Source organism: Epinephelus lanceolatus, chromosome 13 (genome assembly GCF_041903045.1).
Source record: "Epinephelus lanceolatus isolate andai-2023 chromosome 13, ASM4190304v1, whole genome shotgun sequence".
Taxonomy (NCBI): Eukaryota; Metazoa; Chordata; class Actinopteri; order Perciformes; family Serranidae; genus Epinephelus; species Epinephelus lanceolatus.
The window spans coordinates 18,139,061-18,158,479 of record NC_135746.1 but is presented as its reverse complement, the minus strand read 5'-3'; the positions used below and the strand labels follow the sequence as shown (position 1 = coordinate 18,158,479).

General features: G+C 43.6%; 1 protein-coding gene across 3 annotated transcripts in view; it reads left to right on the top strand.

The window, feature by feature from the left end:
- The first annotated feature begins 5,833 nt into the window (after nucleotides 1-5,833).
- Nucleotides 5,834-19,419, top strand: part of stxbp5a (syntaxin binding protein 5a (tomosyn)) — a 157,369-nt gene continuing 143,783 nt past the window's right edge. For all 3 annotated transcript variants that reach the window (XM_078173818.1, XM_078173817.1, XM_033648490.2), the window contains exons 1-3: nucleotides 5,834-6,045; nucleotides 6,172-6,316; nucleotides 9,467-9,564. In XM_078173818.1, coding sequence (XP_078029944.1) covers nucleotides 6,179-6,316; nucleotides 9,467-9,564 — 236 coding nt within the window. In that variant the 5' untranslated portion in view covers nucleotides 5,834-6,045; nucleotides 6,172-6,178. The remainder of the gene's footprint in view (nucleotides 6,046-6,171; nucleotides 6,317-9,466; nucleotides 9,565-19,419) is intronic.

Genomic DNA, 19,419 nt, shown 5'->3' with positions numbered 1-19,419 from the left:
CAAAATATTAAGTGTAAGTACAGAAGTACGCGATTTGAGACACAGCATACGAATTTTCCTAGTCGACCAATAGTCGTCATTTAGGGCCATTAGTCAACGAGTCACCTGCATGTTTACAATATTAATGTAATTAATAAATGATATATTTTGGGCGGGGCAACACAATGGTTTGAGTTGAAGGTGTGAGAAAGAATAGTATCAGTAACATTGTTAACACTGTGCTACATTACAGAGAAATACAAAACCGTACTAATGAACCTTCATTAACATAGGCCTATATTTTATCTACAAGTGCACGTCACACACTGAGCAAGCCGCCTGTTAATGACGCTGTCGGCAAAGCAGTAATGATTGTGCTAAGTGGCTAATGGGCATGTAGCTACTGACATGTTTCAGATGATACGTCATGTTTGTAGTCGACCAATGAAGACAAGTTTACATATCACCTTGGGTTCGTCCTTCACCTTCTCAAAATGACCCCACACTTTAGATTTCCTGCTCGACATGTTATTAACTAGCCTGTGGAATAACCGCAGGTACCAGCCCTGGAAATCAGGTGCCGCATCTTTAACCCCCTTAAAAACATGAGATCTATCGTCCGTGGGACAGATGTAAAGCTCTGGGTAGCCCTGCACTAACATGATCAACTTTTCCGTATTGATCAGACTGAATTTTTACAGAAGAAGAGAAAGATATCTGTCGACTGTGATTGGTTTGTAACGCGACTCCTGTCTGACTGCTGAGTATGGCCACTTCCTGTGTCTGTCCTTTCAAATTAAGGTTTTGATTTATTTTGACATGGTGCAGCTCCTAATAGAGTTTAATGTTGTTTTTTTCTTTGACTAAGCGACCGATGAAATCTTACCGACTAATGACCTTTCTGACGTTTGGTCGAGTGTTAGGGGGCAGCCCTACTTTACAATGCTTGCACGTAAGCTTTACTCCATTACTCTATTCTCTCATTTCTAACATTAACAAGCACAGCAAAATTCCGAAAAAGCTTATGACATGAAATCAACCTTAAACTGTGTGTTATAAAGACCAAACACTGGTCAAATGAACAAATAGAACCATATCACCTCTGCTTGACCATCCCCCTCTCTGTGTTTCCACTTTGGACCTTTACACACACACACACACACACACACACACACACAAAAAGAAAGAAAACACTAATACAGCGCTGCCTCAGTGGAAAGCCTTATCAAAGAGCACAAACACAGCAGTCAGACTCAAAACACAACACACACACATACACACAATGCAGGCAGATGAATGGCCCGGCCGCAACACAATGGTGCTAAATTAAATCACTGATGTCAGAATCGCCAAAAGCCCTCCCCTCCAACATCACTCACTCACTCACACATGCAAGGATTGACTAATAAGGACCTCTTTGTTTGCCCGTGTAATGTATTCTGGATCGGGCGATATCAGTTGGGGTTGGAAGGTGCGTATGGTCAATTTCAGTTCATTATGCAAATCAGCGCCGCAACAATTGTTCTCAAGCCACCCTGGTATGATTACTGAATTAATAATTTGCTCCCTGGCCCTCTTCATATCTTTTTGTGCCCTCTCATTCAATAGCATCTTCCTTTCCTTGATGCATCCGTTATATATCAGCTGCGTCTCAACAAAGGGCTGCTTACGTGGAGATACATGCAGAGAAGCTCCAATGTGCAGATATGGTGGACACAGAAATGCCCTTTTTTGGACTTTCTCCAGGCTGGGACGGAGTTGGCATCAGGTGTTGTTAGCAAGAGCACAAACACAGCTATTACTTCCGCCGCTGCACCCCTGTCCCCGCTGCCGGCGGCAACCTGTCGAAGACGAGCGTGTTAGCAAACAGCCCAAACAGGTGGCAACGTCAGTGTCACTCAAGCATGAGCAGCCTCAGCTGAGCTTGTCAGGCCTCGTACTTTCATCTGTGACCTTACAAACATACACAGCTGCACCGAGGGTCTGAACTCAACTCGCTCGAGCTCTGAGGGGAAACATATCCAGGGGTGAAGTTGGGCTGAGGGGGAGAAGCTAATCCAGGTAGCTCACAGCCTGAGGGTTCAGGAGTTAATCTGTTTGCACAATTAAAGGAAGCAAATTAATCAGTGTGCTCCAGTCCTTTCTTTTCCTTCGGAAGGTCACGTCAAGTGGAGACACACATAAAGGTTTTTTTTTTCTCTTAATTTTAGCCTGAGAGCTCATGACCTGAGCCCAGTGTTTTCAGGCCACTATCCCGGTGGGGAATGCAGCGTTATCTCTGTAAAAATCAACCAATAATCGTATCACTATCCCTGCTGAACAAAACAGGGACAGTCCCTTCAAAACACCCACAGTTGTTGTCCAGAAAGCGCTGGAAACACAGCAATGACTCGCTAAATCAAAACCCATTCTGTTGTTTCTTGGTCTTGAACAGTGGTCTGCAGCTCCAGATGACAAAGTCAGCTCATATACTACACCACTTTAGAAACACTGATATGATATGAAACATGCAGTCTAACACCTGCCTGTGCTTTGTAAAGCTGCGATGGTCTGGAGCTCAAATCAAATTGGGGAAGAGGTGGTGCACACATGGACACATTATGAGACAGTGGGTCCCTGGGTTCAAGACATGGAGAAGGTCCCACCATCTCTCCTACACAGGAGCTAGACACACAGGCTTTGTCGTTGTTAACCTTCTTTTTGTTGCTGTTTGCATCTGTTTGTAGTAGTTATGCATCTCTGTGTCCCTGTGTAGTTTTTTTGTCTGCCATCGTTTTGCAGCCTTTTGTAGCCATTTTGCATCTCTTTGTGGTCATTTTGTGTTTCCTTGCTGTCATTTTGAGTCTCTGTAGTCATTTTGTGTCTCCTCTTGGTCATTTTGTGTCTCTTTGTGGTAAGTTTGTGTCTCTTTGTAGTCATTTTGTATTTCCTTGTTGTCATTTTGAGTCTCTGTAGTCATTTTGTGTCTCCTCTTGGTCATTTTGTGTCTCTTTGTGGTAATTTTGTGTCTCTTTGTAGTCATTTTGTGTGTCCTCGTGGTCATTTTGTGTCTCTTTGTGGTCATTTTGTGTCTCTTTGTAGTCATTTTGTGTTTCCTTGTTGTCATTTTGTGTCTCTTTGGGGTCATTTTATGTGTCCTTGTGGCCTTTTTTTGTCTCTGTTTAGTCATTTTGTGTGTCCTTGTGGTCATTTTGTGTCTCCTCGTGGTCATTTTGTGTCTCTTTGGGGTCATTTTATGTGTCCTTGTGGTCATTTTGAGTCTCTTTGTAGTCATTGCATGTGTCCTTGTGGTCATTTTGTGTCTCTTTGTAGTCATTTTGTGTTTCCTTGTTGTCATTTTGAGTCTCTTTGTAGTCATTTTGTGTCTCTTCGTGGTCATTTTGTGTCTCCTTGTGGTCATTTTGTGTCTCTTTGTAGTAATTTTGTGTCACCTCATGGTCATTTTGTGTGTCCTTGTGGTCATTTTGTGTCTCTTTGTGGTCATTTTGAGTCTCTTTTTCCTAGTCATTTTATGTGTCATTGTGGCCTTTTTTTGTCTCTAGTCATTTTGTGTGTCCTTGTGGTCATTTTGTGTCTCTTTGTGGTCATTTTGAGTCTCTTTGTAGTCATTGCATGTGTCCTTGTGGTCATTTTGTGTCTCTTTGTAGTCATTTTGTGTTTCCTTGTTGTCATTTTGAGTATCTTTGTGGTCATTTTGTGTCTCCTCATGGTCATTTTGTGTGTCCTTGTGGCCTTTTTGTCTCTAGTCATTTTGTGTGTCCTTGTGGTCATTTTGTGTCTCTTTGTGGTCATTTTGAGTCTCTTTGTAGTCATTGCATGTGTCCTTGGGGTCATTTTGTGTCTCTTTGTAGTCATTTTGTGTTTCCTTGTTGTCATTTTGAGTATCTTTGTGGTCATTTTGTGTCTCCTCATGGTCATTTTGTGTGTCCTTGTGGCCTTTTTGTCTCTAGTCATTTTGTGTGTCCTTGTGGTCATTTTGTGTCTCTTTGTGGTCATTTTGAGTCTCTTTGTAGTCATTGCATGTGTCCTTGTGGTCATTTTGTGTCTCTTTGTAGTCATTTTGTGTTTCCTTGTTGTCATTTTGAGTATCTTTGTGGTCATTTTGTGTCTCCTCATGGTCATTTTGTGTGTCCTTGTGGCCTTTTTGTCTCTAGTCATTTTGTGTGTCCTTGTGGTCATTTTGTGTCTCTTTGTGGTCATTTTGAGTCTCTTTGTAGTCATTGCATGTGTCCTTGTGGTCATTTTGTGTCTCTTTGGGGTCATTTTGTGTCTCTTTGTAGTCATTGTATGTGTCCTTGTGGTCATTTTGAGTCTCTTTGTAGTCATTTTTAATTTCTTTGTAGCTGCTTTACATCTTTTTGTCATCCTTGTGTGTTTCTGCTTGTGCTTGTTTTGCTGCTTTCCGTAGTAGTTGTGAGTCTCTGTGTGTCTTTGCAGCCGTTTTGCATCTTCTTGATGCTGTTTTGTGTGTTTTGTGCTTGTTTTCATTTGTGGTGCTTTTAAGTCAGCACCTGTGGCAATTGTGTGCCACCAGATCTGCATATCATTGGAGCGTGAGAGGAAACTGGAACCACCAGAGGACACCTACACAGGTATGAGGAGAGCATGCAAACTCCACAGGGTTCTGGATTTGTATCTAGGACTTTCTTGCTCTGGGGCAGCAGTGTTGTCTGTCTACACCACCATGCTGTCCTCCAATATATCCACCTGGTGGCAAAGTGCTTGTAGAAGAGACAAGATCACACAAGATAGTTTTGAATTTAAAGGATTTATACCCTAATTCTAGTTGCAAAGCAGAAGAAAATAATAGCAGAATTATTGCACATAACACAGTTGCAGCATAGCTTCCTGTACCTACTGTTAACCAAGCTGAGCATGTCTGCAGAACCACCTGTTTTGAATGTTGGATGAACAACACAGACACATTGTCCTGAGCTCATTGAGGGCCAGCAGCGCGGTTTTAAAACAACACATCCTCCTTTGATATTTGATGTCAGGGGGAACACCTAATGTCACCTGGTTGGCAGACACAGGGGCCTTTCCCAAACCCTTCCCTCCTCAGTCGCTCTTCACTATGGAGTGTTACTCCCGCATGAAGTCACACTTGCAGCTGTGGAGGGTTCTCCATATTAAGAGGGAGGGTATAAATAACAGGTGAACTGTGGGACTCCACCATTAGCAGGAAACAGCCGTCACCATGGATACTGATAGATGCATTGCTTGCTCAGCTGTTGGGCTGCTCTATGCTGCTGTTTCCCTGCAAATACATATCACCACCAAACAATAAAACCAAACCAGCGTGCTTTATTATTCAGCCTGTGTGGTGGGGTTTTTAAAAATGCATGCCTGTTTTATTTTAATGGCACCACATTTTCTTCTCCCTTTTCCAACTCCCCAGTGCAGCACAGCAAGGCTTTTATAGCCAACTCTCCACTATGGTTTGGGATGGCCTTTAATATGGCGATCCTTCCACGCAAGCACACAAGCAGAGGCGGAGTGGATGTAGTGGAAAGAATGGGACTGAGCCCCCGCCTGTCTGCTCGTCTGTCTCCACGGACACTCACAACGCCGCAGCATCCCAACATCACCAGGTGCAGTGGAGCAAAACCTACTATGTGTGTGCGTGCGAGAGGAAGAGGTGGAGGAGGAGGAGGGAGGGGAGGGGGGCGTTGTCGCTGGGGGCAGATGAAAGGAGGAGAGAGAGAAAGGGGGCTGGCAAGGTGGCGGGATTTGTGTTGAAGCCTGTGCTCTGTCAGACATGCGCAAGAGCGTCAGCAGCAGCAGCAGCAGCAGCACCGACACCACCGCGGCGCTGCGTTTCCGCCTTGGCTGAGCGGCGCACACAGCCGAGAGGGGAGGGGAGGGAAGCCGAGGAGAAGGAGCGGAGCCACCGAGACGCAGTGGGGGCACACAGCACGGACTCCGAGCAAATTGCACCGACGCACCAACATCACGGCAGCAGCCCGTCTCCCCCCAAATCCTACACGTCAAGAACCGAAACCTGTGCGGTGGCGCGCCAGAGCCCTTCCAGCATGGAGACTGCGCTAAAAACCAAGCACTAAAAATGTGAGATTTACAAGAGGAGAGACAGAGAGAGAGAGCGCGCGCGTGTGTGTGCGTGTGTGCATGAGAGAGAGAAAGTGGCTATCCCCCTTTATCTTGTGCGGGTGATCTCAATTCTGTGCTCTGCAGTCTGAAAATGAAGAAGTTCAACATCAGGAAGGTGCTGGACGGCTTGAAAGAGGTGTCCTCATCCACCCCGTCTGTCCAAGTGGGGCCACAGGAGAACCATCTGATCCAGGAGACCCTCCAGTCCGAGCATTTCCAGCTCTGCAAGGTGGGCGAGCCTGATGATTTTATTACTCACCCTGTCGCATGTATCTTTTAATTATTATTACTCACAGTGCGCGTATCCCATCGCAGGATACAGCAGGTGCAAGGGAGCTCCACACATTAATTAACGAGCAAAGCATTTTCTCTGTAGTCTTATTCTAAACTACACCTGCTGGGTGAAGGTTTATTTAACATTTGCAAAGAATCCCATTACGAAAGAGAGTCATTAAAGCGCTCTGAAGCCATGGTGGACAGCCTGTAACATACCTAACAATGCGCATACTGTATGGCGAATGCGCTCTGGCGACAGGACAATAATCATGACTAAGTTCCTCTGTGCATCTGTCCTGTAATTTCACAAACCAGCTAGATATCCCAGTTATGGTAATGTGTGTTTTATCCTCTGTGAAATACCATCATTTGCTGTATGTGTGCTTGGCATGAACTATCACTTCGAGGGTTGGGCCAAACTGATCCTCTCTTGCATAATCTGCTGGGTTTGGATTAGCAAAACGGTGCTTTCTGGTTAGTGTGTGTGTGTGTGTGTGTGTGTGTGTGTGTGTGTGTGAACCTCTTTTGCGTTGTCTTTTCCTTCCAGTATCTCTCCATCCTCTTCTTCCCCCTCCTCTCTCTCTCTCTCACGCACACACCTCTCACACTCCTCTCTCTTGCTCTCTGTCTCTCTCTCATGCACACACACACACAGTTTACCCCCAGATCATTGATCCATTGGGGACTGATGGCGCCTGGAGTAGGGGCTTGTTTGAAAGAAAAAAATGGCTTGCCCTCTTCTGTCTGAATCGGCCACACAACAATGAATGGGGTTAATAAACACTCACGCAGCTGACACACTGCAGTATATGCTACATATAATGTTATATCAGGCTTTCCCCATGTGTGTCCCAAACGGTTTGGTGTAGCTGTTTTTTTATAGTTATCACTGTGTGCTTGCCATTGATTTCCCCACCAGCACAGTCACAACTCTTCCTGGATTCTTCTTAAGGTTTTTTTAGGGTCCATTTTGAAGGATTTAAGGGCATCTATTGGCAGAAATGGTATATAATATTCAGAACTAAGCTCACCTGGTAGAGCCAGTGCCCGCATGTCAGCTCCCATCTCTTTCCCCCTTTCATGTTAACATTTGCCTTGTCGATTAAAGGCTGAGAAGCCCTAAAAATATCTTTCTATCTAAATATCTAAAAAAAAAACAATCTATTTTCAACCATTTATAATCACCTAAAATTAAAAATCAGTGTGTTTTCGTTACCTTTAGAATGAGCCGTGTATATCAGCATATGGAGCGGGTCCCCTTCCATAGTGTCCACCATGTTGTTTCTACAGCAGACTAAAACGGACAAATCCCTCACTCTAGATAGGACCATTTGCATTTTCGCGAGTGTGTTTTCTGCTCCTAACTCAACTCCCCCAAATGGCCATCTGTATGTCAGTTACCCACCCTGGTGTTACGTTGAATTTGTGGAGAGAATGTTTGTTTTTCTCGCATGCTTCCGTTGTGAACGAAGAATCCAAAAACAGAGAAAAGTCTTGACGAATTGAAGTCATAGGGATCCACCTTTAGTGACAACAAAACTACATAAAAAAACCATCAGTTTACAAACTCTCAAACTCGTGCACTGAAATCCAAGTCACATGTATCCAGTCAAATCCTTAGTACTTCCCAAACAGACAGCCCTTTAGCTGCACTTATCTCTGCTCTCTTCAGACCAGACTCCATTGATAAAAATTGTAATTTTACCTCGCTGAACACAGGAGCTGCTGGTCTACCGCTGCCTCGATCAGTTAGTTTGTGTTATTGGGTGACTTTGCCATTTAAAGGGGCTAGTTCGGATTCAGTAAATTCCTGCTATAACACGAACAAACAGGTTTTTGCATCGGTCATTGTAGTTCTCCAACAGGCTTGGCACACAGGAAAAGTTTCAGTTATGTGACTTCACTGTGAGATACCACCAAATTTTTACATGCTGGACCTTTAACTGTAAAGTTATCAATAGGTATTTGTAGGTTTTGATAACTTTCTAACATATTGGCATGTGCAGTTTTTCTTTTCTGGGAAACAATTCCGATAACAACCTTTAGCTCTGCCACAGTGTCTCGGCTTATTTTACATGGCAGCGTGCCTCTGGAAGTAAACACTGTCTGTTTTAGAGACACTGACATAAGCTGCAGAAATCCAAGGCCTAGTGCACATAAACTTTCTAAAACTGCAATCATCTGAAAAGTTGCCAGAAGTAATAAGTTAGAGTGCCTGAAGTAATAACTAGAAAACATCATCTTGAGTCAAGTCAACACACCCAAAGGGCTCAGGGGATATTGTGTTTGGGAAGACTAGCTCAGAGATTGCAGGTTTTGATTGATGCCGTAGCCTAAATATGTCTATCAGCAGCCAGGCATCTGATGGAAGTCTCTTTGAACAAGGCTCCATCCTCCCTGCTGCACCTCCACTGTCTGTCTGGACAGAAACTCTCTGTAATATGTTCCTCTGCGGAGAAGGCAGGTGTCTCTGCTGCACTGAGTGCTTCTTATGTAACGTGCTTTAGCCTTCTGCCGCTAAAGCAAACAAATCCAACAGCCCACCACCGGCTGACTGATGCCATAAAGCAACAGTCACACACATGCAAACACACAAGCATACAGAGGGTGGACAGAAAAACAGAAACACCTCACAATACATTGCCCTACAATAGAAGGCCCTGCAAGAAATCATAATGAAATGCTCCTCATTGGTGTGTTTTTCCGCGTTCTTCATTCCCAGACTTCAGTGTAATCACGACTCCATGTGGGAGGCAGCGAGAGAAGGAAAACGAGATAAAAAAGAGTGAAATGGGAGAGAAGAAATCTCAAAATAGGCCCATGATTATAAAAGGATCCTAAATAGCGAAGCCAAATATCAGCTATCACGAAGAACAGAGTAACCGTGCATAGAAAGAGCGTTTGTTCCTCTCCTTCGTTTTCTCTTGTCTGCGCAATTTCAGGCTTTACATTTCTGTTTCATAACACTCGCTGCATCCATCTGGACTATTTGTTTACCGAAATCATGTGTGTGATATCCTTTGACAAAACAACACCCCTGCTGTGAAATTCAAATTGATAACACGTTCTCTTTTTTTCCCCTGTCTTTCCGCACATCTCTCAGACTGTCCGTCATGGCTTCCCCTACCAGCCGTCGTCCATGGCTTTCGACCCTGTGCAGAAGATACTGGCCATCGGTACCCAGAGTGGAGCTCTCAGATTGTATCCTTTCACGTGTCATTGTTATAGGTGACTGTGGCCTGTGGCAGCTCCTTCGGGTCCCTGCATCCGTGGGAGGCAGCAGCAGGTAAGTGAACAGATGTCTGAGCTGCCGTAGTCAGATGCTGATGCACATTGCTGGTGTCTCAGGGTATTTTTAGAGCATGCTGAAGAGTTTTTGGTAACAACTCCAAGCTCCAGATGTTGTTGCATGATAAGATAATGCTTAAGCCGTAGAGCAAGAACAAGCTAAATCCAGCAGCCCTTGAATTCCCCCATTTTAGCTGCTCTTACTGACATCGCCACACTTTTGCACACTCGCTCGCACATTTTAAATCACAAGAAATGCCACTGAAAAGTCCACATTTAGCCACACATTGAAGTATGTGCCGCAATTGAGCTGCAGAAGTAAGTGGTTGAAGTAGCTCGTGTCGGCTTCCTTGCAATATGAGGACGTTTACACAAACAGGGACAACAGCTTGTGATGAAACGGCACCGCGGGGAGTCGTATAGCTGCGGAGAACGCCCGCGAGCTCGCCTGTGTCAGGCTGCTTTTACAGGTCCTCCATGTGTTCTCATGCCTGTCCGACAACCTTTGCCAGCTCATTACGGCGTGATGAAGAGCTGTCCGCCTGGCTGTCCCTCGTTCCCACCTGCTGGCAGTTATGGCTGTGACTCAGTCTCTTTCACCTGCACTGGGAGAGATGAGGATATATACAGAGAAGCTCGCAGACAGAGGCGAGTGAGCACAGACTCTGCACAGCCATGTTTTCCAGACTTCTAAAAAGACGACAGTGTTCCATGTGGAGGAGGCAATGTTTTCTTCTCTTAAAGGAGCACTTCACCCTCCAAATGATCATTTGTATATAATTTACTCACTGGGTAATACATTGAATTTTTGAAGAAAAACTTGATTTTCTCTCATGCCTCCACTGTGAAGGAAGAATCCAAAAACGGAGAAAATTTTTGATGAATTGAAGTCATAGGGGTCCATGTTTTAAAACAGCAAAACTATATCAAAACATCTATGTTCGAACTCTTATACAACTCGTGCTTGCAAACAGACAGCCCTTTCCGATGGGGAACTGATCAGAAGAGTGAAACTTATCTATGCTCTCTTCAAAGCCAGACTCATTGACAAAAACAGCAATTTTACCTCGCTGAACACAGGAGCTGCTGATCGACCACTGCCTTATTGTTTAGTTTGTTTGTGCTATCGTGTGACTTAAGTGTTTTAAAGGGTTAGTTCAGATTCACTAAAGTCACATGATAACACAAAAAAGCTAACTGATCGAGGCAGTGGTCGACCAGCAGCTCCCGTGTTCAGCAGGCTAAAATTACTGTTTTCGTCAATGGAGTTTCCCTTTTAGTTCAGTTCGTCAGAAGGGGCTGTCTGTTTGGGAAGAACTGAGCATATGACTTGATAAATGAGACTTGGATTACACTGCACGAGTTTTGTGAGAGTTTGTAAACAGATGTTTTGATATAGTTTGGGCGATTTGCTAATTTTCTCAGTTTTTGGATTCTTCGCTCAACAAAGGCATGTGAAGGAAAGTTTTCTTTCGTCATTTGGGGGGTGGAGTATTCCTTTAAAAACACACTGGGGAGGACAGAAGAGATAATGATGCACATCTCTTTCTGGATGACCGAATGTTCCTAAAGATTTTCAGATTCAGCAGCTGCTGTACTTTGGATGAAGAAATCTGTGGTTTCTGTCAGTGCTACACATGTATTAGAAAATAGGAGATGAAATCCCTCCTCTGTTAAAAGTACTTTGTCGGGGCTGATGCAGGAACTGGTGAATAAGCTTAATGGGGCTTATGTCTTGCTGGTTGGTACATTACTCCTGTGAGCTTCACACTGGGTAAATTTAGTAAGGCAAAAAAAAAAGCAGTACTCGTGGTGTAAAAGAATTCTGTAACCAATCAGGTTTGAGATCAAAACGCATTCTGCCTCAGACTATCCAGAGTTTGGGTGAAATGATCTTGTCAGATGGTTCCTTCTGGCTGAAACTGGTCACTTTGAAATTGAATGAACAGAGGAATCTCTTGTGTTTGAGTGATGTGGATCAGATAGAGTCTTATCAGAGTCAGGGGAAGGTGAATTGGGAGTCAACCATCTATTCTTTGGTTCTGGTTCTCTTCCCCTGTCATTTGCTGTTTAGTCAGCCCTGTCTTTTTATCTGATGACAATGATACCAGCGTGGCACAGATGAAGGGGCATAATGGAGACTTCACCATTATATTTTTTTTATGCGTTGCTATGCTGCAGCTTGTGGGGTTTTTCTTTAATGTACTTAAAGTTTTATCAGGTTGCATGTCTTGTGAGAGACATCCTGGGACTCCTGCGCTGATTCACAACTGTGTCCTAGAGGTCATTATTTTTGCAGTTAGTGGCGACTCGCGGCTACTTGTGTCCATTCATCTTTGTATGTGTGTGTGTTTGTTTGCTTGGCTGGCCTGCCAGGACATTTGGCTGCACCCCTTCTCCCATGGAGGATTACAGGAAGTGGCAGATCAAGGGCCTCAGCCTGGCAGCGTGGCAGAGGACTGAGAATTACAGCAGGAGCAGGAGGTGTGTGTGGATGTGTGCACGCGTGAGAGCGAATATGTGCGTACATGTCTGCGTGCGTGCACGAATCCTTAGAGGAGACGGCTGATCCCTCTAGCCATAAAGCCAATCACTTCTGTGATTCCCCCCTAAAACTGTCCCGTGTTTGATGCTCGCCACTGACTCTGCTGCTGCTTCCACTGTCCAGCTGGGAAGATGACAATGTCCCTTTGGTGTTGTCTGGAGGAGGGGGGCGGAGAAAGAGGTTGGCGGGAGAGCCAACGGAGAGGACAGGCCGGGCAGGGAGAGGGAATAGATAGGAAAGAGTGAGAGAGGCAGGCTATCCCCTGCTTGGAGATCTAATGGCCAAGAATAGAATCCTTATTGATCTGTGTGTGGTAATGCACTGAGACAGATATGCCCAAGTGCACACACTGCTCTCAATTGTTTTCGGTGCAATTTCTCAGCAGCAAAAAGAAGTCATGAGCATTTGGAAAACAGGTTTCGCTGTGCAAGCAGTCGACGCATATTAGCTATCCATCGGATTAGCAGTGTAATTTGGAAAAGAAGGAGAAAGGCTGTGTTCGAAAATGCTGAGTTATAGAAGCTCCTTTGGTTTAGGTGTTGAGACAAAGTGTTTAGTGAAAAGAGGCAGAGCTGCAAAAAGAAAAGGGACCGTCCTTGTTTCCTTCTTCTGTATGTCCATGTATCTTGACCAAACTGAACTAAATGTGTCGCACCAATGTCACTTCTCACTATATTTATTGAACCCAACATACGACCTTTTGGCCAGTAGTTTAAAGGGACAGTTCACCCCAAAATCAACAATACATATTTTTCCTCTTACCTGTAGTGCGATTTATCAATCTAGATTTCTTTGGTGTGAGTTGCAGAGTGTTGGAGATATTGGCCGTAGAGATGTTTGCCCTCTCTCCAATATAATGGAACTAGATGGCACTCGGTTTATGGTGCTCAAAGTGCCAAAAAATACATTTGAAAAACTCAACAGCAATGTGTCTTTCCAGAAATCATGAGCTGGTCACTCAAGATAATCCACAGACTTTGTTTTGAGCAGTTTCATGTTGGAACTGTTTCCTTTCTACCAAACTACACCCGCCTACTGTGTCACTGCACAGAAAGAAGCGTGCATCTGCAGCTAGCTCACGTAGCACCACTGAGCTAGCTAACGTTACAGCTCAGTTGAGGAGGACGCCATTAATGTTTGTATCTCATGTTGTCACCAGCACAAGCATGTTGTCCATGAGTAGATGCACTTTTCCTTCTGTGCAGTGATACGGTTGCCGAGTGTATTTTGGCAGAAAGAAAATAGTTCCTACATGAAACTGCTCACAACAAGGTCTGTAGATTATCTTGAGTAACAAGAGTCATTGCTGATGAGTTTTTCAATTCGGGGTGAACTGTTGCTTTAATGATTGAACAGTTGAATAACATCAGCTGCAGATTGTTGACACACAGCATTGGTGTCGTAAAGCCAGTGACAACGGACAACAAAGTTGCATCTGCTTATCAACCATATAATATAATGAGATTATGAACTTTCATCAGAGCTAACATCAGCCTTTAGAAAGAGATATTACATTAATTGAAGTGTACAGCTGATATCTGTGGAAAGACACTTGCTGCAATACAATCATAAAAAGAAAGAAAAGTCTTTGCCACAGCTTCAAAGTAAAAATTCAGTGAAGTTATGAACACCATCAGTAACCTTTAGGGTTTTCAATGGAATATCAGTTGTTTTTGAGTACCAGCTAACGTGAGAATTAAGTATCAAAAACTTGTACTCTTATTTTCTGGTCTGATATTTCCTGTTCTAAAACGGGGAATCAGAAAAACATTATATTCAGGCAAAGTGCTTGTGTGGCTGCTTGTGTTAAAACTACAGTAATGCACTGAGAAGTTTGGCATCATTGGCGGCATGGTGGTGCATTGGTTAGCATTGTCGCCTCATGGCAAGAACCCAGGGTTGGGGTGTTTGTACCATAAGATGGGGGAGCCCTTCTGTGCAGAGTTTGCATGTTCTCCCTGTGTCAGTGTGGGTTTTCTCCAGGTACTCCGGCTTCCTCCCACAGTCCGAACACATGCAGGTTAATTAGTGACTCTAAATTGGCTGTAGGTGTGAATGTGTGTGTGAATGGTTGTCTGTCTCTATGTGTCAGTCCTGTGATAGTCTGGTGACCTGTCCAGGGTGTACCCCACCTTTCGCCCAGTGCAGTCCACCCCCAACAGGATAAGCAGTTACAGAAAATGAATGAATGATTGTAAATAAAAACATATTAATTCCTCAAACTACAGTAAAATTGTACGCCAATAGTGTCAAAAGATTTCAAATAATACCCAGAACTTGTTTCCAGTTCTTTTAATAACCAGCCTTCCAGTATTCGGACAGAATCCATTTAGCATGTGGAGTTTTTTTAATAGAGAAAAGTCACCACCCTTGATAATTGAAATTTATACTCTACTGGGTTCAGTTTGTGTGTTAAAGTCGGGCATAATGTGGGTGGAAATTACCAGTTCTTCTATGCCCTATGTAATGAGACATTCTGTCACTACCTGACAGAAACCATGCTGCAGGGGCCTTATGGGATGATTTTGGCAGTTTACCTCCATCGAACTAGAGTCATTTGTATGTGATCGTGTGTGTGTGTGTGTGTGTGTGTGTGTGTGTCTGTTTGCTGGGTGGTCTGCAGCTGTGTGTGTAACAATGTGGCGGCTCATCTCTGCGGAGAGACGGCTCTTTACTGGTGGTGGCCAGGAGAGATGGCAGCACTATAACTCAGAGACTCCCTGTGAGCCAGCAATTGATCAAATTGTCACTCCATGCTCTGCCAGATTATCTCATCGGCAGGCACAGGACATCATAGGACTCACACATACGATTGGGGCACGCACACACACAGAGTTATTATTTCAGGATTGACATTCGGAGGTGGCAGACGTAACACACACACAGCTATATGATGGTCGATGACAAATACAAATGTTAGTGGATGTGCACACGCAAATACTGTATGCGTACTGACATACACAGGAGGGCAAACGTTTGCACATGCAGGCGGACAGTGGTGCACACATGTTTGCAGAGAAGACTTTGTACACACACGTTCAGAAGCACAGAGGCTTTGCAGTAGCTGCTGTGACTGGCAACGGCCCTGTGCAGCTTTTGGCCGTGGCACAGATTGACTGTGACATATCTCCATCATTAATCTTCCTTCTGATTCACTCAGTGACTGCTCCCCTCCAAGCTTCATCTGCAGTCACAGGAGAACCTCGCTGATCTCTGACTGGACTACTGAATGTGAATCATTTTGAAGTGTTGAAACAGAAATTGGAGCTCAGCAGTAGATGTTGGAATTTGATTGGTATTGTACATACAAATGAAAAAGTGCAATTGTAGCTTAGAATGTCTACAGCACTTCACAATGGCAACACATTTATTAGGGATGCACCGAATATTTGGTAACCGAATATATTTGGCCGAATATTGCAAAAAAACACACATTCGGTATTCGGTGGAATAAGTTCAAAGCAAGGCCGAATAATAGTGGCGTGTTTTGATAACGCAATCAAACAGCGTGCTGTGACGGGCGGAGTAAAATGTCGGCAGTGTGGCGATTCGCCCGTCACGGCACTCGCATTTGCGACTAAAAATAGTTTTGAGCGAGCAAAATAGGCTTAAATCATTCAGCACGCTGTGCGAGCAGCCTACAGATTTCAACCAGCAGCAGAAACGAAAGGCGAATCCCACCGATTGTGGGTTAAACAGGGGTCACAGACACAAACAGTAATGTATTCCTGTCAAATACGGTGGCCATCGACTTACCGGGCGACGGAGAAGTTGGCTCCAATAATATCCTCTTCTTGGCGTCATGACTGCCCAGAAGTACCTGAGCAGCCGAGCCAGCCGAACACAGGTATGTGATGTGTCAGAGGAGAAACGAGCCGTTCACGGCCCACAAACCTCACCGCACTTTAGGGACTGTTCTTTACTTATGAAGGGACTTGTCAGGGGAGGAGGGTGGCTGGTTGACTCTTATTTTATTTATTTATTTTATTTTGATCCCCCCTATAAGTAAGTAATTTATTCCATTGAAATATCATTGATGTAGCCTATAATAGAAAAGTGATTTATCTTTTTATAAATGACAAAAGGCACATCAGCCTCATTTTCGCTGTGGTATCGTGATACTACTCAGAACCATGATATTTTCATTGGTATCGCACAGTGGGTCCCAATATTGGTACCGTGACAACACTAATCTAGAGGGGGTTCATCTGCAAAAACTAATGAAAAACGAAACAACAATATTCGGTATTCGGTACTCGGTATTCGGCCAAGCGTTTAATATTATTCGGCTACGGCCACAAATTTTCATTTCGGTGCATCCCTAATATTTACATGTGCATTTTTAAGTATGTGTTCATCAATTTGATTAAGCCACACACTCTCCACCACTAACACCATGGTAAACAATGCAACCTAGTATTTTGATTTAAAGTTAGGTTACACACAAGAAACTCGTACGTATTAATTTAATTATTAAATGATATATTTTGGGTGGGGCAATACAATGGTTTGAGTTGAAGGTGTGAGAAAGAATAGTATCAGTAACATTGTTAACACTGTGCTACATTACAGAGAAATACAAAACCGTACTAATGAACCTTCATTAATATAGGCCTATATTTTATCTACAAGTGCACGTCACACACTGAGCGAGCCGCCTGTTAATGACGCTGTGGGCAAAGCAGTAATGATTGTGCTAAGTGGCTAATGAGCATGTAGGTACTTCCATGTTTCAGATGATACGTCATGTTTGTAGTCGACCAATGAAGATGAGTTTACATAACACCTTGGGTTCGTCCTTCACCTTCTCAAAATAGTTTAGTTTGCTTACGACATTAGCATAGCTAGCTAAGGTTAGCAAACTCATAAAGTTAATACAATTATAAAAGTATCGAAATAGTAGGTTGCATTGTTTACCTTGGTGGTATTGATGGAAGGTGTGTGGTTTATTCAAACTAATAAACGCATGCTGTCGTATTCTAATGATTGTCTTCCAAACATATACAGTAGGCCAATACACAGTGGCATCTTAAAATATAATACCCTTATTTATTTAAGGTAAGCACCACAAACAATGTACGTAGGGAAACAAGAAACCAAATGTGATCAGTCAGCCTTTAATAGGCCTTCATACATAGTGGCAGCAATACAATGTAGTAAATACTGTAGACCCTTTTACTATTAGTAAGCAGTATGATGTTTTTTGGTGGGCGGGGCTTAGCTGGAGGCCAAACAATTAGCTTACATTGGCTAGCGATAGCTAGCAAGCTAACTTTAAGCTTAATAGCAAATGTTTGCAAGCCAGATGTTTGCTAATAAGCTAAAAGTTAACGTTACAACGAAATCCAATATTTTCCTCTTAATATTTCCCCAATTTCTGATTATGTGGACATGATAACCCTTAATACACATCATGTTATTCATCTCTCCAACAGTTAATACTTTTTTCCCTAACCTGATATGAAGTGTGCTTTGCACATGCGAGCATTTTTGATGATCGCCTTTGTCCAGTCCTTTCGTCTTATCACATTTAGCCATCGTTGTCTTTGTTTGTTTGTCGACAGGCAGTGGCGACTGGTTTGTCATAAAATGTAAGTTGTGAGCCATGACACTGTCTCTAGCTCCCAATAACACAACAAGACGACATTTTAAGACTCCTATGTAGCCTACAGCTCTGTGGTGGTGAGTCGTGTTTTGCCTCCAGCTAATAAAATGACGTCATAGTGACATAGGTCCTAAAAGGGTCTATGCTACTTTATTTATTAACCATAAGTGCAATAACACCATACATTGGGCAATATGATATGGTTGCATGTGAATGTTATTTATTGATAAGGAAGCACGATGGTGATGAAGATGTGTCCCAGCGCTAAAAGTGGGCTCGAGCCTGGAGCTGTGCAGCGGGACTAGTTTGTGCGCTTGTATATTTCTTTTTGTGACCAAACCCTGATGGGAATTTCAGTGTATTTCAATGTATGTCAGAAATTCCCAGATGATTTTAATGTGATAAAAGCTCTTGTTTTACTGAGTAGATCACAGATGCCTCTAACAGAACACTGAATGTATATAACTTAAATGTCTGTGATTATGATAATGGGTTTTTGATTGTAATCAGCAATTACAGAAACTCTTTGGCTGCTTCTCTTTGCATGTCTTCAGCATCTTCAGAGACAGAGGGATAGTAAATGGTGAAAAAGCGTTTGCGTCAAGCTATTTTCCACTTTATTGCCTAAAGAGTGTGGGAGCTTTTCAGGTCACAGATCATTTGTTTATTCATTTATTCTTCTATCTGTTTTGTTGCATCTTTATTCCCTTCCTCATTTTTGCTCTCCTCATTGGGGTTGTCAGTTGTGAGCGAACTCCTCTTGCTGGCTCTCCATAGTGCAGACCAGGCCTGCGGTTGTGTGTTTGTGTCTGTGCTCAGTTATGCAATGCGCCGGGGCTTGGCACGGCAGAGATGAGGCTGACTGAGACAGAAACAGTCTCATCAAAGGAGTTAAGCTGCTGCTGCTGCCAATGGATACATACAGCATGTTGTACAGTATGTGTGAGTGACATGAGTGTGCATGTCTGATGTGTACATGTTTTTTCAGCATATACAACTGGCAGTGTTGCATCTATGCTCCTGTTGTGATATCTAGGAAAACTCATTGCTGTGTCATGACTGTGTCAGTGGTTAGTGGGTTAGCTAGTAGTCGCATATGGGGTATGAAAGACGAGGGAAGAGGAGATGTATCACACAAAATCAAGAGGGATTAGCATCTCGTCCCGGGTGACCTCATTTTACTTTTCACACAAGCGGGACAAGGATAGGTGAAGAGAAATTCGAGAGAATACCCCGAAATGAAGTCATCTTATCACGTCTGATGAGAGTTTAATGGCGTGTGTGTAGAGCTGCTGGTAGGCTTGGAAGAGTCAGCTTGTGTCGGCCAGATGGCATTTTAAAAAAAAGTTAAAAGTAGAGTCCGCGGTGAGGTCACCAGAGAGCTGCCGAGATGCGGCTTTCATGTCAGTTCAGTGCACATCAACTTTACACCATTACCGGAACCAAGTATGTGTGCGTGTGTGCCCGTGAATGTTTGTGCGCACTTTACCTTTTCACTGCGGTGAAGTACTCTTAATCAAAGACCCCTTGTGTACCGGGTTTCATCTTTCATGCTCTCCAAAAAGCACTCAGCTTCCTCTGTTCTATCGGTTCTTAGAAATGGAAAACGAATTTTGCT